Consider the following 27694-nt stretch of genomic DNA (forward strand, 5'->3'; position numbering starts at 1 on the left):
ATACTCTTTCAATATCACACTTCATTAGAAAATGTTGCCAGCAGACATACGATGTTTAAAAATTCTTTACCTTTGAAATAATGCAAAATTAAGTTGCCAAAGTCAAGTTTGGGGATTACATAAAATCACAAGAGTGCCTTCACTTTCAAAACTAAAGATGCATTCCAAGTTGATCCCAAGGAACAATTCTATAAAGTAAACTTGGTTTTCCTGTTATTTTATTATCATTTGAAGCATATTGCCCAAGAAAAGACAATTTGAGCCTATCCAAAAAAGGTAGAGCTTACAAGTAAATGTCTCCTTATCCCTAATGTGCACGGTATGTACCAGACACCAGGAAAATAAATATCTCCCCACAAGCATGAAAGATTCAGCTTACTGACCAAAGAAAAATGTTCTCTAATGTTTGCCAGGCAGAGAATCTCAAATTCCCAAAGAAAACATGGGAAATTTTCATCTTTAGCTATGATTCTTCAAAAAATATGTCTCCTTAGAAGATTTCCAGACAAAAGTTCCTTCATTAAGACATTCCTGAAAGAATTTTTAATTAAATATATGAGAAAAATTCCACATTTAGACTCTAGTTCCAAGAAATCAATGCTATTGTGAACCAATAATATGGTTTAAAATGCCTAAAGCAGCTATAATTTATAATATTATAAACTTAGAAATAAATCAAAAATCCATCAAGAAAGAAATGAAGTTTAAAATGTGGTCTATCATACACAATAATATTGCAAAACAGTGGGAAAAAAACCCTGGATGTAACAGATATTAGGTTAAGCAAAAGAAGCCAGATACAAAAGAGTAAGCACAGTGGAATTCTATTTAAATAAAGCTTAAATCAAACAAAGGGAATATAAGATTATAGAAATCAAAACAGTTGCTACATCAGGAGAAGGTAGAGAAAGAAAACATCCCTGTACTCTCTACAGGGATGGAAATGACTATATCTCAATTTTGATGGTATTCACACACATAAAATTTCATTGAACTATACAATTAAGATTTATGTACTTAGTGTGCTATGTACCTACAGTTTGAGCACTTGAGAAACTGAGTCAAGAATATCACAAATTCAAGCATAAACAGGTTTACATCATAATTTAAGGATATTCTGGTTTACAAAGCAAGTTTAAGGCCAGCTTTGGTTACATAGTGAAATTGTTTTTTAAAAAAATTGTACTGGGGCCTTTGAAATGTGGTATGGAAACCTAGTGTACTGAAAACTTCCTAAAATATTTGAGGGCAAAACTAATGAAGTCTTCAAATAATGAAGGAGACAAAGTCCCAACTATCCATCTCTTGTCACCAAATAAAGCTTCCAGTACTGGGTTACATTCAATTTGGTTGTTGGCCAAGCAGATCCCATAGAAATCCCCAAACACCCAGGTTGTTGCCAAGATAATAGATTGCTCTCCACAAACTGACAGCAAGCCCCTATTGCTGAAGACAACATCCACACAACTCACTGAACATGGAGAGGTCAAGCTGGTGACTACATAGAACTTTCAACCCATCTTCTAGTGTCTTTAGAACAGAAAGGTACTCTTCAGGCTATCAAAAGAAAAATGTAAACATCAACCCAGCCACAAAACCTTTGATCTACAATCTGTCCTGCCTATAAAATATGCTAAGGCAATGGTGGCACAAAACTTGAGGGAGTAACCAAGAAAGCAATGTTTGACTTTAGGCCCACTCCATGAGATAGAACCCATATCCAACACTAAGTAATTAAGAACCAGAGACCAGATATCCCAGAAAACCAGGATAAAATGAAATACTATTAGTCTTTTTAAAAGTAGTGATAAAATTACTCCTAATGATATTCTTCTATACTCATAGATCAGTTCCCTTGTTCAGCCATCATCAGAAAAGCTTCTTCCTCCACCACATAGGAATAAATACAGAGACCCACGCAGAATCAAAAGAGTTAGAATCTATTTCTGGTTCACCTGTTATGGTCATGCCATCTTGGGCCACTCTTAGAAGTTCTGAGATTACCTTCCCCCATCCATAAAATGTTGATAATACTTTCCCTTCTGGCTCTGCAATGAATGTCTAATGAGAAAAGTAATGGGAAAAGTGCTTTATCATATAATGTTAAAGAAATGATAATATGCCAATGGAAACTGAACTTAGATTTCAAAGCTAGTTACGCAAGTCAGGACCAGCAATACTCAAAATTTAACATGTCTAAGATATTGAAATAATTACACTATAAGTTGATGGGGAAAATACTTCTGTGTATGTTTATCTCACTGATTGGTAAATAAAGTTCTGTTTGGCCAATGAAACAGCAAGTTAGACAGGACTGGGAGTCAAAAAGGATTCTGGGAAATGTAGGAGAGAAGTGGTGATCCAGGCAGGAAGTGACATAGCAAGAAGACTCATATTTAAAGAAAGAGAAACAGGAAGCATCCCTCTTTTCCCCTTCGCGCTTGCTCCAGTGGCACAATGTGATCCACCAGCAAGGAGGGACACCAATAAGGTGTCGGATAAAATAAGTCTTATAAAATATATAGATTTATGATAATTAAGACTGAGCTAGCAGATGAATAATCCTAATCATTGGCCAAGCAGCTTTAAACCTAATACAAGTTTCTGTGTATTCATTTGGGCCTAACTCAGGCGGGCGGCTGGCGTAAAGCACACATGTGACAGCTGGGCTCGGAAGCCACAAAGATTTGTCGTAACAATAAGTTCTGAAAATGGATGCATAAAGAGAAATGCAATTAATAACATCCTTGCTTGCTTTTTCCAGTTATAAGTTTTAGGTGTCTCTTTAGCCATGCAGCAGTCATTATATTAATTTCACACATGAACTTTGAACTGCTTTTGCACTACCCATGCAATATACACAGTACCATAGGGCCCCTTGAAGTCTGGATTTCACAATAACTGCCCCTGAAGGCCATTCTCATTTCTACCCCTTGACACCTACCATGCAACTTAAAAATATTCCTTACTCTGAATTCCTTGTCAACACCCCAAGTGCTCTTTTTCAGTGCCTTGAATGGAAGGTGCCTTTTGTTATATCACATTTTAGACTTTCTTTCTTTAATGAGAGGAAGTGATACATGCTAGAATTGCATCAGAATGCTTCCTGTTGCCATTTTCTCTTTTTAGCAGTCCTGTGGATAGCAACCCCCAATTGGATAGCCCTGTAGTATTAGGAGGTTTAAAGAAGAAAGAAAAATTAGTGTGATCTGGTTTCAGGAGCTCCAAGGGCTCATGTTCCTGGTAATGTAGTTCTTGGTCCCATAATGAAGCTCTCCAAATAGGGGCAAGCTTGCAGGTATCCAACCAAAATACCCAGAGAGTAAATCCAGGCCATCCCAAGATCCTTGAAAAGAATCCCTCTAGATATTAAGTCCAATGAAGAAGCTTATTGCTGAGCCTAAGGAGGTAAGAGGTGGGACCTAATTTTGCAAATATAGGTTAAAAGAAGCAAAAAGGAACAAGAGTCAAAATTAAAAAAAAAAACAAAACTAAGTATGGGTCTAGAGAAATGTCTCAGTTGGTAAAGCGCCCAACTAATACCATGAAGACCTGAATGTCAATCCTCAGGACCCATGTTAAAACCAAGCCTAGAGGTGTATGTCTATAACCTGGATTCCTGAATCTAACCTGTCAGCCAGTATAGTCAAATCTGTGAGTTTCAAGTTCACTTAGAGACTTTGTCTGAAAAAATAAAGATAAAAAGTCACTGAGGAAAGATACCCAATATTGACTTCAGGCCTACACACACACACACATGCACATACCCAACATTATACAGATACATATGCAAACAAAGAGAGAAACCTAATAAGAAAAGTGGGGCAATTTAGTACAAAAGCAAACAAAGAAAAAATAAAATTGCCTTAGAATATCATGGTTTTATAGGATAATGTAAAAATTATAGTCACAATAATGACCTTACTCAAAAAATGACTAAATTGTGGTCCATCTACTACTGCAGCAGTTCTCAACCTGTGGGTCATGACCCTTTGGGGTCAAAAGACCCTTCCACAAGGGTCACTTAGGACCACTGAAAAAACACAGATATTTACATTATGATTCATAACAATAACAGAATTACATTTATGAAGTAGCAACAGAATAATTTTAAGATTGGAGGGTCACCACAACATGAGGAACTGTATTGAAAAGGTCACAGCATTAGGAAAGCTGAGAACCACTGATCATGACTCATTCCTATAATCCCAACACTTGGAAGGCTGAGACAGGGCTGCCATGAGTTATAGGTCAATCTGGGCTATACAGTGACACCCTATCTCATAAAAGCCCAAAGGGGAAAAAACCAAGTCAAGAGAGTAGGTTTTTTTTTTTTTTTTAATAAAGAGAATTCTACTCAGGTGGTTAAAATGTTAGAAACTCATGATGCTCAGATTGGAGATGTGTGTGTGTGTGTGTGTGTGTGTGTGTGTGTGTGTGTGTGTGTGTGCACGCACACTCACATATATGATGTATATGTCACAGAAAGACAAAGACCATTTTTTCTTCCCTTATATGAGATATCTAAAGATCTAAGCAGTCAAATTAGTTGAAACACAATAGAATTGTGTTTGTTGGGGATTAGAAATGAGGGTCAAAGTGATTTTATCTATTCTTAACTTTTCACTGGGAGAGAATAACTAACACCATATCCATGTTTTCTTCAAGCAATCACTTACATATCCTGGTTCCAATAAAATATGGAGTAGATTCACCTTTCTCTGCTCCTCTTACCAAATACAGCTAAAACCACAAAGCATTGTAAATAAATATATTCATCTCTCCTACATCTCTGAAAGGTAGAAAGGACAAGTTATTCTGGTTGCTAGGGGCCTTGGGGCCTAAGTAATAACATGAAAGTGAGTTCCCTGGGTTTTGTGTTTTAGTAACATATGCTGAACCTTGTGACAGAGGACTCATGCAAAGCAGCAGTACAGGCACATACACACAATAAATGTCCCTCAAAGAAGCCACTATCTCCAGCCGAAAGAACATGACAGAGACAACCTATAAAGAAAACTCATTAGACAACAATTATCCACCCAAACACAATAGAAATTTAACCCCAATTCTCATCACAAAATGGGATGACTAGAGTTCTACCTTCATGTGGCTTTAGTCACACAGCACTTTCCCCATCTCCCTGAAGTAGTTTTAGAAATACAGAAAGGAGATCCAGAACTTTCATCCATCACAGGCATCAATGACAACCCCAGTGCATAATGGTAGTAGAGACCATTCTCTTAAAGTTAGGGTAGTGTCCATGGAGGCCTGCCGAACGACTTATATTTCACCCCTGCCTAGCAATAATAACATCCTTATTCCTACACTGATGATAAATGGATCATGAGTGGAGAACTTGACTCCCATTCCCACCCAGCAACATGGGAATCAATCTCAACAAGATCCAGCAATTCCACTCTTTGGCATATACCCAAAAGAAGCACATTCATACAACAAGGACATCTGTTCAACTATGTTCATAGCAGCATTGTTTGTAATAGCCAGAACCTGGAAGCAACCTAGATGCCCCTCAACAGAAGAATGGATGGAGAAAACATGGTACATTTACACAATGGTGTACTCAGTGGAAAAAAAGTAATGGAAACTTGAAATTTGCAGGCAAATGGATGGAACTAGAAGAAACCATCCTGAGCGAGGTAACCCAGTCACAAAAAAAAAATGGTATGTATTCACTCATATATGGACTTTAGGTCTAGAGCAAAGAAGTAGCAGCCAACAATCCACAACACCAGAGAAGCTAGGAAACAAGAAGGACCCTAAGAGATACATACATGGTCCCCCTGAGAAGGTGAAAGGGACAAAATCTCCTAAGCTAATGGGGAGCATGGGGGGAGGGGAGAGGGAGTTAGAAGAAAGAGGAAGGGAGAAGAGGGGAGAGAGGAGGACATGAGGGAACAGGAAGATTGAGTCAGGGGAAGAATAGAGGAGAGCAAGAAAAGACATACCATAATAGAGGGAGTCATTATAGGTTTAAAGAGAAATCTGGTGCCAGGGAAATGTACACAGTACTACAAGGTTGACCCCAACTAACAATCTAAGCAATTGTGGAGAGGGTACCTTAAATGCCCTTCCCCTATATTGAGATTGATGACTACCTTATATGCCATCCTAGAGCCTTCATCCAGTAGCTGATGGAAGCAGAAGCAGACACCCACAGCTAAACACTGAGCTGAACTCTGGAATCCAATTGCAGAGAGGAAGGAATGATGAGTAAAGGGGTCAAGACCAGGCTGGAGAAACCCACAGAAACAGCTGACCTGAACAAGGGGGAGCTCATGGACCCCAGACTGATAGCTGGGAAACCAGCATAGGACTGTTCCAGACCCCCTAAAGGAGGAAGTCAGTTTGGAGGTCTGGACAATCTATGGGACCACTGGTAGTGGATCAGTATTTACCCCTAGTACACAAATGGACTTTGGGAGCCCTCTCCACATAGAGGGATACTCTCTCAGCCTAGACACTGGGGAGAGTCTAGGCCCTGCTCCAAAAGATATGACAGATTTTGAAGATCCTCCATGGAAGGCCTCACCCACCCTGGGGAGCAGAAAGGAGTTGGGATAGGGGGTCAGTTCGGGGCAGGGATGGAGTGGAGGGAGAGGGAATTGAGATTGACATGTAAAAGAAGCTTGTTTTGAATTTAAATATAAAAAAGAAAAAAGTAATTCTCTCCCCCCCCCCCCCCCGACTATAGTGGTGTCAATGTAGTCTCGTCAAAACAGGAAAAAGAAATAAGATCCAGAGAATCACACTGTAAAGACTCAAGGACACAGCAAAAAAATGATTTGTGATACAAAGAACTGAGAACATATCAACTTGAGTGGGAAAGGGGTATTTAACAGACACCAACACTGAGATGGCACAAATACTGTAATTATTCAACAATGACTTTAAGCCACCCATGTCAAAATGCTTCAAACAAGCAACTCTCAACACTGCAGAGCCAATTTTTAAAAATTGAAAGTCTCAGTAAAGAAGGAAAGGCATAAAAACGAAGCACCATATTTTGTAGAATGAAGAAATACAATAATCAAGATGAAAAACTTACTGGCTGATCTCAGTAAAACAAAAGATGATGATGGGAGAATTAATGATAGAATGATAGAAAAGACTCAATATGAGCAACAAAGAAAAGTTGGAAAAAGTGGACAGAGATTCAGGGACACATGGGAGCATAACAGTACATTAAATATCCATGTCACTAGAGTTCTAGAAGAAGAAAAACAGTGCAGTATTTAAGAAATACACAAAATGCAATTTGCAAAAAAAATTCCCACATTTCAGAAAAAGGTAATTTATTTTTAAATTGACAGGCACATATGTTTTACATTTATGCTATAAAATATGTTTTGACCTATATAAACATTGTGGAATGGCTAAGTAAAGCTAATTATCATAAAAATATCCAAGATTTGACAAAAAATCTGAGCAACAATTAAGCAACAAGATATAATTGGGATACATGGTAATACATTTTCAACCTCCCAAGAGACATTCACACAGAGTCCATATCCTGAATCTGAAAACATATACAAACAAATTAGAAATATTTGAAATTATGCAAAATGTATCTCTGATGACAATGGGACCAAAAATACTTCCAAACAATTAGAAAGTATGTATATTACCTCTAAATAATCCATTAGTCAAAAGGGAAGTCTCAAGGGAAATTAAAAATACATCTTGAAATATATAACCTATGGATATAATGACAGAAAAGGGGGAACGTTAGCAGGTCTCAGTGGATATGCATGTTGGGTATAGGTGATGGGTACTGGCTATACAGGGATAAGTGGTACAGGAGAAATTTTAATACTGACAGAATAATTCCTGGTTGTGGTATTTGTTATACAATTCTATATATGTCAAGATAACTGGCCTGGCTAGAGAGACAGCTCAGTCAGGAAAAGGCATGAGGACCTGAGTTCAGATCCCCTAGAAGCCTCATAAAAAGCTGGGCTTGGTGATGCTCATCAGTCATCCCAGCACTGGAGAGTCAGACAGATACCTGTAACTCTGGCCAGCCAACCTAGTCAAGTTGGTGTACAGCAGACCAAAGAGACACCTTTTCTCAAAAACTCAGGCAGAGAGCAACTGAGAAAGCCACTGACATTGACCTCAGGCCTCAACATACACACCCATGCATGTGTGTGTATATATATATATGCATATACATACACCATACATATGAATGTACACACATATGTGCACACACACCTTGAAGCTTGTCACACATCATTCCACATATTAATATTCCACCATTGCTGCAAATACCTGAGAGAGACAACTTAATGGAAGACAGTTGCTTTTGGTTTCAGAGGTTGCAGCCAGTAGTTGGTTGGCTCTATTGTTATGGGCTTAGGGTGAGACTGAAACATCATGTGAACTGCATGACAAAGGAAAGTTTCTCACCTCATAGCAACCAGAAAGCAAAAGGATAAACAGGAAGAGGCAGAGATAAGGCATAACTACCAAAAGCATACATCTCCATCATCTGTTTCCTCTAACCAGGCCCCACTTCCTAACAGCCCATTCAGTATGAACTCATCTAATGAATTAATCCTCATGATCCAATCACCTCAACTAGGGAATCAAGCCATCAATACATGAACCTTTTGGTAGAGAGACACTTCCTATCCAAACTACAACATTCCACTATCAATTTCCTGCTTTTGATATTGCATTCTAATCTGTGGCCATACTACCCTGAATGTGCCTGATCTCATCATATATTGTATTATAATTCTGTGCAGTGTAGTGTGTGAGGTAAACATAATGAAGAGTATAGACAGCCATTTTGTGTTCTTATGATTTGTTGTGATTCTTTTATTGCTCATAACAAAACTTAAGGAAACCACTTATAAACAACCTAGAAACAAAAGTGTGAATGTGAAACAGTAGTAAATAAAATGATTTATCAAATTGCTATAACACTACGTAAGTTTTATGATGAAAGAGATTTTAAATGGGAATATTTTGAATAGACCAGTGACATAAAATAACAGGGACATTTGAACAGTGGCATCTAAAAACAAATATTAAAATGTCTCATCTTAAAACTGATAAATGGCAATTGTGAAGTACTGTCAATAAGACACATGAATTACATTTTCAAATAGTGAAAAATCAATTCCAAAAAGCTTAGGGTTGGAAATTCAGACCTTAGCTAGTAAGTAGTAAGAATGGAGGAATTTCATGCCAGATAACACAAAACTTATTCCTGTGGCTGTCATGAAGTTAGTTAAACTGCAGATATTCCCTGTATGGTATTCCCAAGTTGTCTATCATTGTTTTCTCATTTCTGCCATGGAAAGAATATTTACAATGAGTAAATTCTAATTTGGTGATAATTAGAAAGAAACAAATGAGGGATAATTACCTCTCTATATACAACCCAAAATGGTAAACACTAGCCATAAGAAGCTATTTAATTTTAAATTAAACAAAAATTAAAAAGCAATTTCTCAATGCATTTTAAGTGCTCACTAGTCCTGTATGGCTAGGGGCATCAAAGTAAAACAGTACAAATATAGACAGCTCTACTGCATAGCACAAAATCATGTCATTTCCACCACAGTCATGCAGGTACAGCCCAAAGCCCTCTGACAGAAATTGCTATTGCATTATCAAGGGTTTGCATTTACACATAATTCTATCTTCAGCAATATTTAGCAGTATGTTATAGCAGTTACGTACTAGAGCTTGGGAATAAAACTGTCTGAATTTTTATGTTAACTCCAATTTTTACTAAGCATGCTATTTTACTTCAACAATCCTGGTTTTTGTTGTTTGTCTGTTTCAAATTTCATTTTAGAAATTCAGGGCCTGGGCTGGAGAGATGGCTCAGAGGTTAAGAGCACCGACTGCTCTTCCAAAGGTCCTGAGTTCAATTCCCAGCAACCACATGGTGGCTCACAACCATCTGTTATGAGATCCGGTGTCCTCTTCTGATATACAGATATATATGGAAGCAGAATGTTGTATACATAATAAATATATAAAGAAATTCAGGGCCTTTGGCCCAGGATGATGTGGTGGACTTTGGGGAGCCCCCCACCCCCACCCCCACCCCCGTCGAGGGCCCTACCCTCCCTGGGGAGTGGAGTGGGGATGGGGTGGGGGGCAGGTACGGGGTCAGGTGGAGGGTTGGGAGAGAGGGGAGGGAGAGGAAGAAGGGATTGACATATGAAGCAAGCTTGTTCCTAATTTGAACTAATAAATAAATAAATAAATAAATAAATAAATAAAAGAATAATGGCCTTGTCACCAGGAACACATATTAGGTAGTGTTGAATTATTGTTCATCTTTTAATCGTTTGATGCCTTTTAGTCTATTAGAGAATATTTGAAACAAGCAGGGGTGGTGATGTGTTTTATGTAAGCAAAACTGTGGAGATCATTCAATACCTATCAGCAGAAAAATTAGGTAATGCACTGTACTTCCGTAATGATTTGATTGTATTATTTAAATAAAAAAGAATAAAACCAAGAGAAAAAAATTCAGGGCCTTATCAGGGCAGTGGTGGTGCATGCCTTTAATCCCAGCACTAGGGAGGCAGAGGCAGGCAGATCTCTGTGAATTTGAGACCAGCCTGGTTTACAAGAGCTAGTTCCAGGACAGCCTCCAAAACCACAAAGAAACCCTGTCTCGAAAAAAACAAAAAATAAAACAAACAAACATAAAAAAACAATTCAGGGCCTGGGGGTGGGGGTGGTACTAGTACCTACTTCAAAGGGTTAGTAGGGCCTGGGCAGGGGGTACTAGTACCTACTTCAAAGGGTTAGTATGTGGATTACATGAGACACCCTATCTGATACTTGTGCTAATTATTAGCATATGTTTTACTTTAGTCTGGAAGGCTAACTTGCTTGTTCTAGGACCTAGACTCTATGTAGCCAGCAGAAAAGGCAACAGGGAATAGTCAATCACATGAGTAGCAAAGAAGTCAGACCCTAACAGGGCCCCTTTGTCCCAAGATGAACATAAACAGCAACTGCATTGTTCTTTGATAACTTGGGGCCAGCACCACAAAAGACAAGACTTTTTCCTGTAAGATCTATTTATCATCTATCTTTCAAAACATAAATAAGGAGCTTACCCTTAGTGTCCAGGAACTCAGAATCCAATGGTAACTACCACATCTACCAAATAAAATAAAAACACATTATACTGTCTATAAAAAGATATGTAAACAAATCACTCGGCATGGGGTATGTGGGGTACTGTTGATTTCTACGCTGTTTCTAGCAATCACATTGCATTCCTTGATGCATTATTATGGTTAAATGTCAGTATAGCAATTCCTTTTGTAAATATAACATACCTCCTTAAACTGGATAAATATTTATAGATCACTACTACAAATGGGGCACATTTACTATACACTTGTCATTAGCAAATTATACCTACAAGACTAAATTTAGTCCAGATCACATGTTTTCTGTGGAAAGCAAAATAAAAATGATGTTTACATTTTTAAACAGTACAGGGACCACCTTCAACTATAATTGCTGAACACTGATGGGCTTTGGAAATTAGCTTTTGCTGCCAACTTGAAAATTTGTCCTTTCCAGCCTAAAGTTAGAAAACCAAAATTCTAAGTGAAGCTGGAGTAAAGCTATTAGGGATGGCAAGATGCTTTATGTAATGCTGGTGCTGGGACAAGCCAAAATGATGGAATGCCACTTCATACTCACTCTACTGGCTATAATAAAAAGATATTGATACATATAGTTAATTGCAGAAAACTTTTCATCCAAATGCATTACTGTGGGAAGACAAAATAGCCACTTTGGAAGAACCTGACACTCCCTTGAAAAGTTAAACAGAGTAGCTCATATGTCTATGATCCAAAAATTCCACTCTAAATATATACACAAAATAAATAAAAGTACATGTCTGAACAGAAACTCACACATAAAGTACAGCAGCCATATTTAAGAAAAACAAATGTAATAATAACCCAAGTGGCCATAAACTGATAAATGGGTAAACCAAATGTTACTGTCATAAAATAGAATATATTCAATCACAAAAATGAATGGAGTGATGATACATTTGTATAAATTTTTAAATGATTATATTAAGTGAAAAAGCAAGCCATGAAAGGCAACATTTTTTATTATCTTACTTGTAGCTAATACTCATAAAATGAAGTCCTATAGACTAATGTTTGTATAAAGACAGCAAAGGGAAGAATGACAATAGACACAAAGCTTCCTTCTTAGGTGAAGTATGTGAATTAAAACAAGCTTTTTGTAGTGGTAATGTAAATCTATAAATATTCATAGTCATTAAATTGAGTGCTTAAAAATGACAAGGTCAGATAGACTCCAAAGCTACACAGAGAAACCCTGTCTCGAAAAGCAAAAACAAAAACAAAACAAAACAAAAACGACAAGGTCAGAAATCAGTTTAGTAGTTGTCAAGATCAGTGAGTGGGGGGAAAGGAGTGACCACAAAGGAGCATGTGACAATTTATGGGGAGTATGGAAATATTTTATATCTCAACTTTGTTGTTGGTTATACAACAGTATATATTTATAACCAAGTACACTGAACTTCTACTACCTTGACACAATGAGATTTATTGCATACAAATTATTATTTTTTGTTTTTTTTGAGACAGGGTTTCTCTGTGTAGCTTTGCAGACAAGCCTAGCCTTGAACTCACAGAAATCCGCCTGCCTCAGCCTCCCAAGTGCTGGGATTAAAGGCGTGCACCACCAACGCCCTGCTATTGTATACAAATTATACCACAATATAGCTGCCTCTTAGCAAAAGTTAAAATTAGGAACAGTATCTCCAGTCACAGGCAAATTTAGAACATACATGTTTTCTGAGTTCACACTACAGTTCTAGCAGCAGCTTTTAGACTGTAAAGCAAATGGAAAGGTTATTTCTGAAGCCCAAGATCCATTTCCCTGTGCAGTTGAGGTGCTTTCACCTAACCTTCAGTTGGAAGTGATTAATCTGCCAAATAATGACATTCCCCAAAGCAAATATAACAATAGACTTCTTTCTCAAGCAGCCAATATACTCAGTGAAAATTCTATACTCCTGTACCCCACTCCAATCATAAGGAAAATAAACTTAAAAAAATATATCTAAGAAGTACACTTCAAAACTACCAAGGTCATCAAAACAAGCAAAATCTGAGACACTGTCACAAGCCAAAAGATTCTGAAGATACAGAAACAGTGTATGATTCACACTATTATGGATGGGACACTGCCCACAGATAAACTAATAAAACGGGAACAAGGTGTGGAGTAGAGTTTATTAAAATGTGTGTTTATTCATTGTGATATGATAAAAGAGTGAATTAAAATGTTAATAATAAAAGATTCAACAAATGCTACTAGAACAATCTGGATAACAACCTTCACTAACTGATGTTAAACCATATTAAAAAAAAGTTAACTCAAAATGAATCATAAAGGCAAAAGAGAAAACAAAATTTCCAGAAGAAAAAAAAAAACGAGGAAATAACTCTTCGAAATCTTAGATTCTGTAATCTTAACTATGTATGGGGGGGGGTCGAATTCATCAAAATCTAACCCAGTCACAAAAAGACAAACATGGTATGTACTCACTCATATATGTATTTTAGACACAGAGCAAAGGATTACCAGCCTACAATCCTCATCACCAAGGGAACTCGGAAACAAGAAGGACTGTAAGAGAAAAATGCATGGACCCCGGAGAATGGGAAGGGGCAGGATCTCCTGACCTAATTGGGAGCATGAGGAGCCTCATCCAGTCAGTGGCTGATGGAAGCAGGGGCAGACACCCACAGCTATACACTGAATGGAACTCTGGAATCCAGTTGCAGAGAGGGAGAAATGAAGATCAAAGGGGTTGGGACCAGGCTGGTGAAACCCACAGAAACAGCTGGCCTGAACAAGGGGGGAGCACATGGACCCCAGACTGCTGTCTGGGAGGCCAACACGGGACGATCCAGACCCCTGAACATGGATGTCAATTAGGAGGCCTCTGCACTCAATGGGGCCCCTGGTAGTGGATCAGTATTTTTTCCTGGTGTAAGAAGGGACTTTGAGAGCCCATCCCACATGAAGGGATGCTCTCTCGGCCTGGACACATGAGGGAGGGCCCAGGCCAAGTCCAGGATGATGTGGTGGACTTTGGGGAGCCCCCATGGAGGGCCTTTCCCTCCCTGGGGAGCTGAAGGGGGATGTGGTGGTGGGGACTGATAGGGGGTTGGGGAGGAGAGGAGGGAGAAGGGATTGCCATGTGAAACAAGCTTGTTCCTAATTTGAGCTAATTAAAAAAAAAATCAAAATGTGAGTGAGGCCTGGTGACTGACTGCAGTAATAGCAGCACTTGGAAGCCTGAAGCAGGATAATCACTGAGTCTGGGGCAAGCCCAGGTTACACAGTGAGTTGTAGGTCAACCTGGACTACAGAATGAAACCTTGTCTCAAAAAAACAAAATCACCAGGGAGTGGTGGCCAACGCCTTTAATCCCAGCATTCAGGAGACAGAGGCAGGCAGATCTCTGTGAGTTTGAGGTCAGCCTGGTCTACAGAGTAAGTTCCAGGACAGCCAGGACTGTTAAACAGAGAAACCCTGTCTTGAAAAACCAAAAAAAATCCTTTCCTTTCAAACACATACCATTGTGATGAAGAAAAATCTGAACACAGATGCCCACACCTGTAATAGAAAAGGCAAAAGGAGTGCAAGTTTGAGCCTAACTTGGGATACACAGTGAGACCATGTCTCAAAAACCAAAATAGCATGAACAAAAATAAAACAAAGCAAAAAGGGAAAAAATTATGAATTGTGGGTAAGTATTTGCGTATCATATACCTGAGAGGGACTAGGATTTAGACTATGGAATAATTGTTACAACTTAACAATTAAATGACAACCCAGTTTTAAAATGGAAATAAACAGAGAAGCAGATGCCTATGTATAGAAGATAGACCAATGTCTTAGAAAGCACTTAAAAAGATGTTTCCTACCACTCTACTCCTTATGGAAATAAACATTGAAACTACAATCTATCATTTCAGACCAACTTAAATGGCTATATTTTTTTCAAAGGCAAGGCACACACCTGAAATCCCAGAGTTTGGGAGGCTGAGGCAGGAAGAGGATTGTGAGTTTGATGTCATCTGGGTCTCATAATAAGACTCTCAAACAAAACAAGAGTCCAGTAGATAACAAAATGTGCCTGAGGCTGTGGCGCAGCAAGAAGCCTCACGCACAGAAAGCAGCTGCTGCTTTGGAAAACAATTTTGTAATTGCTTTAAAAGTTGACCATAAATTGTCCAATTGCCCAGGAATTCCACCTTCAGGTAACAAGAGATGAAAACAGAGGTCCACACAAAGATGTGCACACCAGTGTTCTAAGCAGCATTAGTCATAATAGCCAACAACTACCAAAAAGGCCACGAAATGTCTATCAATTGGTGAGTAGACACCCAAAACACATATTCCCCACACACTGTAATATTATTAGGTAACAAAAGTAAGGAAGTACTTACAATGCACCAATATGGTTAAGTCTCAAAACTATTATGCTAAATGAAAGAAGCCAGACTCAAAAGACCACATATTACATGATTTCATATATGTGAAATGTTAAGAATGGGCAATTTTATACATATACATATCTTTATATGGACAAAGAATACACTAGTGGCTGCCTGAGCAGGAAGTGGGGAATAAAGATTAACTGAAAATGAGCATGAAATCTTACTGGGATGATCAAAATATTCTACAACTGATTCATTGTGATAGCTGCATAACTCTGAAACTTACAAATAATCAATTCATACTTAAATAGGTGTATTTTATTTAGTTTTTGTTTTCGTAGTGCTGAGGATTGAACCTAGGGCCTTGCACATGTCAGCCAAATGCTCTACTACTGGGCACTCCTAGCCCCAGTTGAATTTTAGTCTATGTAAGTTATCACAACCAAATTGTTAAATAGGGAGGGAGCGGTAAAAATGGGTGGAGAATATGTAGGAATTCTGTACTATCTTTGCAACATTTGTTTTGAGATAGGGTCTTGCTATCTTAAAGAGATCTGCCTGCCTCCACTTCCCAAATGCTGGGATTAAAGGTGTGAGTCACAGCACTGTACTCTGCAACTTTTCTGTATATCTAAAACTACTCTGGGAAAATGTTTAAATTTGTTTAGATCAAAATTAGAACTTACGGCCTTAAAGATGGTTCCACAAGGAAGCCTGATGATCTGTGCTAAATCCCCAGGACCACATGACAGAAGTAGAGAATCAACTCCCAAAAGTTGTTCTCAGACTTCCACTTGGATACCAAGCCATGTACACACACTGTACACACACACACACACACACACACACACACACACACACACACACACACACACACACAGAGAGAGAGAGAGAGAGAGAGAGAGAAACAGACAGACAGACAGACACAGAGAGACAGAGATGCACACAATAAAATATTCTTTAAAATAATAAGTTCATGGATTATCAATATTTGGCAGTAGCTTTCTGTGTGAAAAGATATTTCAAAGACTTTCCTATGGACTAAAATAACTAAAATCTCTAACTTAAGAACATTTGCAACCTATTTTCATGATAGAGAATGTTAACTTTAAACATTAATTACACAAAACAGTACCTCTCTTAAAGAATGCTGGTCTCAGTATTTCTGTGTTAAAAATATATTCCACTATTATTACATCTTAAATTTCATCAGTTAACCTTGTGTTCTAGACTTGGTTTTACCATTTGCCCTGAAAAAGCCTAAAATACCTATGATCTGGCATTTAACAAAAAGTTTGCTAAGCCCGGTTCTATACCACAACAGGAGAGACATGAACATAATCACTTTTTAAAATATATTTTTAACATTTGCTTCTAATAGCCTTTCAAATATGCTCTAAAAAAAGATAAGCCTTCCATCTCTTCTGCTACAGCACTATTTGGAAGTTCCCTTTAAAAAAAAAAAACCCGCATTGTTAGCTTAACATTCTAGCAAGCTTTGATGTAATTTCCATTACCATGATATTTAAGTGACATCAAGCTCCGGTATCCCTAAGGTGACCGCAGTTAACTAGCGATGTCACCAGGCTACAGACTCACTGAGGTCTCTTAGGTATCGAGTGGCTCCTATGGCATCACACCCTGTCTTTAGCATCACTCTGGCACATCACCTCTGTATGGTGTCATGTGTAACCGCTGCTGTGGCAGATCCCTACTCTGAAGCCACTCTGCCGGGATGGCAGGCTAACTAGCCTGTACTTCTTTCCATTCTTTGAACAGTGGCAGGGAGGGGGAAGGGTAATTATAGTCAGTGGTTCAAGCTCAAGAGGTAGTACTCAACTCCAACTCAACTCCCTTCCGCCACTGCAAGTGAAGGCCCAGAAGAACAAGATCTTTAGGATCCCAGAACTCTCTCTTGCCCTGGTGTAGTTTCCGTTTCATGTGGCCGATTTACTGGCCCACCAACGACCACCCACCCTAGCTCTTTCTCACAGTGCCTCCAGAAGCCGCTCCCATTACCTGACTCCATTCTCCAGCTGTCATCCTGGGCCAATTCCACCGGCAACTTGACTACGGCTTTCTCAGAGGATTCTGGGACTTGTAGTTCCACATTGCTAGGAGCCAGAACCGCGTATCCGGCAAAGACGCCTCCAGGCCCGGAAATGCCTTCAAACTTCAACTCCCAGAAGCTCCGGGCTGTGGAACGAGCAACACAGAAAACAGAGACAAGAATGATTGGAGAACCTCTAGTTCTTTGATTGGGCCGACGGAGGAGACGTGAATGGGCGGGCCTTGAATTTCACTGAGATCCTGGGACTGCGAAATGGAGGGGTGTGTGTCTAACCTAATGGTCTGCAACCTGGCCTACACCGGGAAACTGGATGAGTTGAAGGAAAGCATTTTGGCCGATAGAACTCTGGCTACTAGAACCGATCAGGTAAAGCAGCCCGAGGGTCTGTCGCCTAGCCGCGGGCGTCAGCGAAATCCTACCTGGCTCCACCGACCTGAGTTGGTCTGAGGCCACTTCTGAGCTCCTCCCGCCCCTTCCTTGGGTTAGCTGGAGACTTGCTGTCCAACTCTTAGCCCCCAACAGACTTTTTATTGGGGGGAAGGAGGGAGGGGACAGGCGCTTAGCTTGCTGAATTTCTTACAGTTGTAGAACTTCTACCTCTTTTCTCAGAAGTGCCCTGGCTTTGAGAGAGTGGGAGTTTTGTGAAGAAAGCTTTTTATTGTGGATTTCTTTTTCTTTAGTTGTAATCCTCTTCAGTGGACCGCATGTCCACTGAGTGCCTGTTTATTTTGTGCCAGGAAGTTTGAGAGGAGCCGGGAGTTTTAGTTTAGTAGGAAAAGTAGGCATAAATGAAATAACCACAAAGCATATCTTATTACATATTGTGCCCCCTCAGAACTTTACATATTCATTTCAGAACATGGAAGGGGGAGGCTATTTACACCGTGAAGGAAGAATGGGATTTCCACGTCTCAGGCAAACAAAATTGGATGGACATTGGGAAGTGATTCTGTTGTGATCAACAACATCTCACGTTTTCTCCATGACTTTCTAAGTCATAGATTGCTTTCTGTTTGATACAGATGGTGTTAAACACTAGCAACAGAATGCATAATACTTCAAAATCTCCATGATGTGTCCTTTTAGAAGCTAATTCAAAATGAAGAGACTGTTTTCTGTGGAATTTTCCTTTATTACTCAAAAGGAGAATTCACCCGTGTTCACCCAGTTTGCTTTTGTTGTTGTCTGGTAATATGGTTTAAATTTAATAAGGTGAGCTAATTAAGACTTAATCCACTGAAAATGTAATTTTCATGAAAACCATTCTTCAATCAAGTCAGTGGCATAAAAGGGAGAAATCGTCAGGGTCATGAAGCTTAACACAACCAAATACAATTAATTTATGAATTTTATTTGCATCCAGATGTAAATCACCTGAAAAAAGGCTTGTAGGAGACAAGGAAAACGGAGGCTATTGGTTATTTTAAATGAGTTAATGTTAGTTTTATTTATCTTATTTCCCTTGTTATTTAAGATCTGATCTCCCTATGTAACCCAGGCTGTCCTACTCAGGAGCTGCTATACACCAACCTCCCAAGTCCTGAAAGGTTTGCATTCTACCCATGACAAAGAGTTAATGCTACTTTTAAAAGTCTAATAATGCTCTTGTGGCTACTTACAAAAGCACTTTTATTTTTTAGGTGCTGAAATAATTAGAGGTGAACAATCCTGACATGTAGGGTTCTGTTTTAAAGAAACCTCAGCGATGCCAAAGAGGTGGATTGATGGTTCAGAGCATACACTTCTTTATTGGCGGACCAGAGTTTAGTTCCTCTGGCCTCCCCATGCACGTGTAGTCACATGCACAAACCCATATACATGTACACAAGTAAAAGTAAGATAACTTTTAAAAAACAGAACTCAGTAACAATCTAGAGGTAAATATGGCAGGGTATTTTTTGTTAATTCTAGGTAATGGGCACACATGGATCTCTGTCATATTCCCACTGTTTTATGTGTATTTGAAATTTTCATGAAGTTGCTGCTGTCTGGGCACACTGACAGGGAAGGCCACTGGTGTTCACAGTAGTGAGACTTCCAGCTGGATCCTCTCTGGGCATCAGCAGAAGCATCAAGTGATATCGGTTCTACTCTCCTTTTCATTCTTCCTAGAGCCTCTTCCCCCAACCAGGCAACTCCCTAAGTGTCACAGTTAAGTTACTTTAAAGGCTGGGCTTATAGCTCAGTGGTAGAGTACTTGCTTTAACTTGCAGGGGGCCCTGGGTTTGATCCACCAGCACACACACACACACACACACACACACACACACACACACACACACACACACACACACCTACCTTACGTGCATACATGCAGTCACCACTTTAAATTACTCAAGGCTAAGAAATACAGCAATCAACACAGGGACTCTTTGAGAATCGTGATTCCTATATTGTTATAGGAACCACAATTTTAATGCTCTGATTCTGTGGGGATGTGTTTTTATGAAATACTCTCAACTACTTGTATGAACGTTTCTCCATAACATTCCTGTGTTCACCAGATATAGTAGCATATACCTGTAATCTTAGTACTTAGAAGATGGAGGAAAAGGATTGAGAATTTGAAGCTATATATATCAAGACCCTGATCAAAAAAGAAAACAAAAGTTTACATCTTCTTCATAGAACCTCTCACTTGAAGGTTGTGTGGTAATAGAGATTTCACGGTGACAGAGCTTGGACAGATTGTGTGACCCTGAATAAGTTGCTTATGGGAAGTAGTCTTATTTTGTTTATGTGTAAAATGGGGGATACTAGGGACCATACAAAATTTGAGGGTCAAAAGCAATGACGCATATACAAGCATCACAGTGTTTCACGTAAGCATGTATAAGTATTGGAATTATACACAGTACATCACCTTCTCTGCCACTGTATTGAAACCAATGCTTTCATAACTATTCTGCCCAGAATTCCTTACATTCATTGATGTCATTCACTCCAAGTTACTAACACCTTGGCCTCTCAAATGCTAGGAAGTAATATGGCTTAAGGTTACCTACCTGAGGACCTGTTGCTCTCCATTTCTTATGTTCAAACTATAGGTTTGCCAGCATCAGTATGTTTTCTGCCTATTTGTCTTCGGGAATGTTGATAGCTCTGTTCCCCTGTCTCCCACGTAGGACAACAGAACAGCATTGCACTGGGCATGCTCAGCTGGTCATACAGAAATAGTTGAATTCTTGCTGCAACTTGGAGTGCCAGTGAATGATAAAGATGATGTGAGTACTAGGCAAATTCCATAAACTCTGGGTTATCTTTAGACTCCAGCCTTGTATTTACTGGAGCCTGGATATTAAGCTCATAAACAAAATTTGAACCTTTATTTATACGTAGAAAGTTACAGTATTGCCTTAGTGAATAGGCAGGAGGCTAGCTAATGATTGCATTATTTTAGAACAGTAATGAAACTCTGTAATTCAGTGCGGAAATACAGATCAGGGTTTATTATTATGAACTCAAAAAGACTGAACTTTTTCATGTTGAAATTGTTGCTGAATATTGCCTGAATAATAAAAGCCTAGGTATATGAATGTTACATAGAAACATCTATTATAATGCTATTATATTAAGATAAGACTTGTGGGAGCTGGGGAGATGTCTCAGTAGTTAAGAGTGCTTACTGAGAACCAAACTTCAGTTCCCATGTTGGGTAGCTCACAACCTCCTGCATGCATATACACATAAGTAAAAAGATAAGGCTTGGAAAAAACTGAGAATGGAACCTGTTTTATAGGCACAGGTTAGTTTGCAGAGGTGTTTACTGAAGTAATATTTATAAGAGAAAATAGAGCAATTTGTGGGGGAATGATTGAATAGAGCATGGTATACATACTTTGTAAGTTAAAATGTGAATGGTAGAAAAATTTTTCAATGGTAAGTAAAAATTGTGGGACAAACACCACAGAACTTAGTTTTTATTTTTTAAGAGCTATTGTATGAAAGAAAACCTATTAGAATTAGTCTAATATGCCATATCTGTGTTATAGGATTGTGGCTATTCTTAAATGATTTATTTTATTTTTATTTGTGTGTATATGTGAGTGTATGCCACCTATATGCAGTTGCCTTTAGAAGCCAGTGGAGGGCATCAGATCCCCAGAGGCTGGAATTACAGACAGGTGTGAGCTGTCTGAACCAAAGGAAGGTCCTTTGGAAGAGCAGTAAGTGCTCTTAACCACTGAGCCATCTCTCCAGCTCATTTTTGATTTTGTATAAATTTTTGTTTCTAATGTTTCCACAGTGCTTAATGGAGTGGGAGGAGAATGTTGTTAAATTATCCACACAACTCTATAAGGCTTGGATAAATGTTCATGTTCATACCTTTGTCCCTTTTCTCCTTGGCTTTTGTAAAAACCCACCTTTTATACAGGCAGGCTGGTCTCCTCTTCATATTGCTGCTTCTGCTGGCCGGGATGAGATTGTAAAAGCCCTTCTGGTAAAAGGTGCGCAAGTGAATGCTGTCAACCAAAATGGCTGCACACCTCTCCATTATGCAGCTTCAAAAAATAGGCATGAGGTATGGTTTTGTCCCTGCATTATTTTCCTTGAGTTCTAAGCAAGAGCAGAAACACAGATTTCCGCATTGTTTTCTTGTCCTCCTTTCCAGATTGCTGTCATGTTACTAGAAGGTGGGGCAAACCCAGATGCGAAGGACCATTATGAGGCTACAGCAATGCACCGGGCAGCAGCCAAGGGTAACTTGAAGATGGTTCATATCCTTCTGTTCTACAAAGCATCCACAAACATCCAAGACACTGAGGGTAACACTCCTCTGTAAGTGACAAATAGCAGTCGTTACTATCCTGCTTATAAATGCAATACATGCTTAAAACAAAAAAACAAAAGGACACTAAGGCATAATGACAAAAACTAAAGTTGCCTACCATTTTGCTATCCCCAAAAAATACTGATAGCATTTTTGAGTATTTCCTTACAATTGTCTATATGCAGATATGTGTATTTAGCATATATATAATAGCAAAATTGAGATCGTGTCATAATTTTGTTTTAATCTCATAGCACATTTTGAGCATTTTTCAAAGTCATTAAATACATTGAAAACATTTATGATGGCTATATACAATTCCGTTTATGGATGTGCCATGATTTAATCATTTCTGATACTGTTTACTTAAACAGCTTCGAGCCTTTGACTATTTTAAGTAATGCTGCATTGACAAATTTATTTTAAAAAAAACTGTCCATATTGCTGATTATGACCTTAGTATAGATTCAACAAATACACATACTTCATGACAAATTGCTTCCAGAGGAGTTGTCTCATTATACCCTCCCAACATCATAACAGTACCTGTTACCTCCCCATCACCACTAAAAGAACCCTCATGTTGTACGAAATGTGACATTTCATGGTTAGAATTTACATTGGGTTACTGATTTTGAAATTTATTGATGCCTAAAATTGTAGCTTTTCGTGGCCTTTCTGTTCACTTTTAGGAGAATTCATTCATTTTGACAGACTTTTTATTTTATTTATTTATTATGTATACAACATTCTGCTTCCATGTATATCTGCACACTAGAAAAGGGCACCAGATCTCATAACGGATGGTTGTGAGCCACCATGTGGTTGCTGGGAATTGAACTCAGGACCTCTGGAAGAGCAGTCAGTGCTCTTAACCTCTGAACCATCTCTCCAGCCCCATTTTGACAGACTTTTAAGTGCTCTTGGCACAGTAAAAACAGGAACATTATGCCATATCAGTTGAAAATATTTTCTCAGTTTTTCTGTTTATTTGTTAATGATTTTTCAGTAATCACAAATTATCAACTTCTATGTAGCCAAACCTATTAATGTCTGTCACAACTAGAAAGTTTTCTTTCATAGTAAGATGAATGAAGTATTCACTTCTGTAACTCTTAAATCTACCTGGGATTGATTGATGTGGATAACGTGAAGCAACATTTACCTTGGTGTGTGTGTAGTGTGTAGTGTGTGCATGTGGTGTGTGTGTATGGTGTGTGTGCGTGTGCATGTGTGTGTTTTAGTTTTTCGAGACAGGGTTTCTCTATGTAGCTTTGGAGCCTATCATGGCACTTGCTCTGGAGACCAGGCTGGCCTTGAACTCACAGAGATCCGCCTGCCTCTGCCTCCCGAGTGCTGGGATTAAAGACATGCACCACCAATGCCCAGCTTTGTGTGTGCGTGCATGCGTGTGTGCGTGCGTGCGTGCGTGCGTGCATGTGTGTGTGTGTGGTTTTTACCTACCCATTTTTCTCCTTTACTGAATAATGACCTTTTTTGAATCAGAAATTCTGGTCTTTTTTGTAGTTCAGAATAAGGCTAACCCTTTCCCCCTCTGACTTTAAGACAGCATTTGAAAGTATTGTTTTCAATGGCTGAACATGGTGGAACATGCCTTTAATCCCAGCCCTGGGGAGACAGAGAAAGGTAGATCACTGTGAGTTTGAGTCAGCCTGGTCAACATAGCTAGTTTCAGTCCAGCCAGAGCTCCATAGTGAGACCCTGTTCATAAAAACAAACAAACAACAAAAAAAACTGCATGGTCTTAAATACCTATAGTCCCAGCATTTGGGAGGAAGAGGAACAGACAGATCTCTTCAAGTTTAAAGCCAACCTTGTCTACAGAGCAAGTTCCTGTGGTAGCTAGGGTTATATAGAGAGATCCTGTCATTAAGAAAAAGTAATGTTTTGTTTTTTTAATTAAAAATAGATTCTTGTACAATACATCCCAACCACATTTTTCTCCTCCTTCCTCCCCCTACCTCCCTTCTCCTCCATAACCACCCCCCCTCCACCATTTCCTCTTAAAGAGCAGGCTTCCAAAAGATATCAGCCAAACAGCACAACAAGGTGCAACAAGACAAGGCAAAGGCCCTCATAATGAGGCTGGACAAAGGCAGCCCAGTAGGCAGAAAATATTCACAAGACCAGGCAAAGGAGTCAGAGATACACCTGCTCTCACTGTTAGGAGTCCCACAATAACAAGCTAACAGCCATAACATACACACAGTGGACCTGATACAGACCCATGCAGACCCTGCTTTGCTGCTTTAGTCTCTGTGAGCCTGCTTAGTTGTTTCAGTGGGCCATGAACCCCTGGTTTCCTCCATTCCCTGTGACTACTATAGTCTTTCCTCCCCATCTTCCACAGGGTTCTTCCCTGATCTCTGAGGGAGAGACCCAGTGGAGACAGGAAAAGTACTGTGTTCTTAATTTTTCACTTTAAAAATCTTTCTTGTAGGCCTAAACAACTCTCTCTCTCTCTCTCTCTCTCTCTCTCTCTCTCTCTCTCTCTCTGTGTGTGTGTGTGTGTGTGTGTGTGTGTGTGTGTGTGTGTATGTGTGTGTGTTTTAATGAATATTCTGGCTTATTTGTTCATGACTCACTAATCACATTGGCTTGGAAATAGTCTAGGGTCCTTGGGAGAAAGGAGAATTTAGAATTGATAGATACTGTTCATCAATACAAATGCTGCCACTTTTCAACTACATTAAGTGTGCATACTAAGGAACTTAACCTTCCTTCCCCTCAACTTCCTCCTCTGTTATATTGTAGTAGTAATTGCTTCTTCACAGGATTACTGTGAGGCTTAAATAAAATGCTGTGTAAAATGCCAAATATTTTGCCTGTCAAACTCTATATAAGTGACTAGCAGAGGTTGGTTTCTTTCTCAACCAGTTAGCTGTTGAGCCCTGTTATCATAACAAGAATTTTAACCTCTGTGACAACTTTTACTGTAAAACAGTGCCAGCTGTGCCTTGATTTATCAGTGTAGATATACCAGTCAAGTGAGATCAGATCTTTTCAACTGTCTTTCCAAAACTCAGGAATTGTGCTAGAAGCAGAAATGAATTGAAGCTTCTCTCAGTCCTAACTCTGAATTATTATTACATTAAAGTGTTTGCAGTAAATTACCATTACTCTCCATTGAATGAGGAAGTTGTGCTTAGGCCAGCATGTAGAGCCAACTGTCTGTTTTAGTGGGACCAGGATTATGATTTATGATCTGGTATTATATAGCTATTCTAGTTAAGTTTAATTAACAGTCTTTCCCATGCCAATTGATTTCCCCTTCCTGATGAAATAACTTTCCAGTATTACCACTGTCCAGTAATTATCAGTTTAGACTGGAAATCCTAACCAGTATAAAGAACTGATAGTGACTGATTGATCTCTGTGATCCCCAATTTCAGACACTTAGCCTGTGATGAGGAGAGAGTGGAAGAAGCAAAGTTACTGGTGACCCAAGGAGCAAGTATCTACATTGAGAATAAAGAAGAAAAGACACCCCTGCAAGTGGCCAAAGGTGGCCTAGGTTTAATACTTAAGAGAATTGTAGAAAGTTAAGCAGCTTGGATTTATTCTTTGTATGTCTCATTGTACTTACTATCCTGGAAACTGTTGTACTACACACAAGGCATCTTGAATAAATGAAAATGTTTTCTCACCTTCATAATCTTACAACATGTTGTATTGGTCCTGCTGAAGTACCTGTCCTAAGCTTACAGCCCATTTTTCAGGCATCAAAAAACTGCTGAGGTTGTCCTACTGATGTCATTTATTGTTCTCCATTAAATCTTGATAAATTTGGAGTAAGTGGTCCTGTGGCTGCCATGAGTCTTGAGCATCCTCCCATCCACCTGCTGTCCTGTTGTGGAACAGAACAAGTCCAGAAGCAGGCAGCCAGTTGTTCTGTCTGATGGTTCTAGGTGGCTTCTGTGCAGGTAACACAAATCCTGACTTGTTTTTCAAACTCATCCAGAGACCTATGCCAAATCTCTCTTTTCAACTATGAGGCTAGTTTATTTTTGTTACAGAGGGACATTCTGTATTTTAGTGGACCAAATTTTAAGTTGAATTGTATATTCCTAAAATGATGAACAAGAACAATAGCCTATGCGCCATGTACCTTTTTGACATTTTTTTAAAGAAAAAGTGTCTATATTGACTCACCTTGTTTTGAAAAGAATTGTCAAGCTTATTAAAGTAATATATAACAAAAATATATTTTGGTTTGTATTTCAAGAACTACAAGCAATAAACTGTTGAAAGAATCTCCCAAATTCTCTTTCAAGTTAGTTACACATTCACTTAAACCTTTAAATCTTGAGCTAAGCTATATTTTTCAGTTGGGGTAGTTCTGAAGTCAATAAAATTAGTGGAACTTGATCTGCAACTACAATCCATAAAAATAGTAATCTTTTGAATTGCCAAGATAATGTAGAGTGAAAGGAAATTAATAATTATAAACTTGAACTCTATTTAGGGAAACATCTTAATTGATTAGTAGTCAGCAAATGTAGTCCAAGTGACACTCTTAATTTTAATTCTGTACTGCAATTGTTGCTTGAAATGTAGTAATTTTCATTAATTTTGAGTCAGAGACTTAAATTACCAGTAAATAAAATGAGTCTTGTACGTATGAGCTGCATTATTGTTAACAAAACTTTTGACATGACCATTGTGAGTGCTAATCTTTATTGGAACCAATCAGGGAAGTATTTCTTATGAAATGAACATTTGTTAAATGTTGGTAGAATTGATGAAATTATTCATTTCTAGTGTGTTTTTTTTTCTACTAGGATCAGAAAGTAACTCTTGTCTCATAGGGTCTGATGAGGGGGTGGTGTTTAGAGGCCTTTCTTTTTACAAATTTTGAGATTTCTTTAATAAACAGTACAGATCAAACGAAGCTTCAGGAAATTGGTAGGCTCTTAATATTACTTAAATCATTTAATTATATAAACCAGGATATTAATTATCTCTGACATTGATCAAATTGCTAGTTGTTCCTATAGGAAAGCAAAGAGCAAATTTTTATGTGTAGATGCATTTGTTTGGAGTCTGGATTTATGTATATTAATGTAGTGCCTTCTGTGGCAGAAGAGGTCACTGGATTCCCTAGGGCTGGAGTTAAATGCAGTGAGGGCTGCCTGACATGGGTGGTGTGAATTTGGGTCCTGTGCAAGCACAGAGCCTGCTCTTAACCACAGAGCCATCACTCCAGCCCTGAAACTGAACGGTATTACATACTTAAGTTTCTGTTATAGAAAGTATAACATTTAACTTATTAACATATGAATTAACATTCCATTTAGGTTCTATATTTGA

General features: G+C 38.7%; 2 protein-coding genes across 8 annotated transcripts in view; one reads left to right on the forward strand and one right to left on the reverse strand.

The window, feature by feature from the left end:
• The window catches only part of Atg4a (autophagy related 4A cysteine peptidase), a 55029-nt gene extending 37349 nt beyond the window's left edge, over positions 1–17680 (reverse strand). For 2 of the 6 annotated variants that reach the window (XM_035449874.1, XM_027433577.2), the window contains exons 1-2: positions 17541–17610; positions 11121–11163 (exon numbers count right to left, since the gene is read on the reverse strand). Coding sequence is in view for 1 of the 6 variants with exons in the window: in XM_027433578.2 (XP_027289379.1) it covers positions 17541–17550 (10 nt within the window). In the remaining 5 variants the exon portion in view is untranslated. Of the gene's footprint in view, positions 1–11120; positions 11164–17540 lie in introns of all 6 variants that reach the window. The other 4 variants (XM_027433575.2, XM_027433579.2, XM_027433578.2 and 1 more) reach the window with 3 other exon arrangements.
• Positions 17681–17702: 22 nt separating this feature from the next.
• On the forward strand, positions 17703–26588 carry Psmd10 (proteasome 26S subunit, non-ATPase 10). 2 transcript variants are annotated; one of them, XM_027433581.2, is made up of 5 exons: positions 17703–17958; positions 20718–20816; positions 21968–22114; positions 22205–22371; positions 25777–26588. In XM_027433581.2, the coding sequence occupies exons 1-5, from the start codon at positions 17845–17847 to the stop codon at positions 25928–25930; spliced, it is 681 nt and encodes a 226-aa protein (XP_027289382.1). In that variant the 5' UTR covers positions 17703–17844; the 3' UTR covers positions 25931–26588. The 2 variants fall into 2 exon arrangements, with proteins under 2 accessions (XP_027289382.1, XP_027289383.1); XM_027433582.2 differs by having other exon boundaries at positions 22205–22292; positions 25777–25861.
• The last annotated feature ends 1106 nt before the right edge of the window (positions 26589–27694 follow it).

The sequence above is a fragment of the Cricetulus griseus genome, chromosome X, assembly GCF_003668045.3.
Source record: "Cricetulus griseus strain 17A/GY chromosome X, alternate assembly CriGri-PICRH-1.0, whole genome shotgun sequence".
NCBI lineage: Eukaryota > Metazoa > Chordata > Mammalia > Rodentia > Cricetidae > Cricetulus > Cricetulus griseus.

Bases quoted from the DNA above. Each gene is read 5' to 3' on its own strand.
- Psmd10 (XM_027433581.2), top strand. From the start codon at position 17,845: ATGGAGGGGTGTGTGTCTAACCTAATGGTCTGCAACCTGGCCTACACC. The intron at 17,959-20,717 runs GTAAAGCAGCCC...TCTCCCACGTAG, and splicing joins TGGCTACTAGAACCGATCAG to GACAACAGAACAGCATTGCA. The intron at 20,817-21,967 runs GTGAGTACTAGG...CCTTTTATACAG, and splicing joins CAGTGAATGATAAAGATGAT to GCAGGCTGGTCTCCTCTTCA.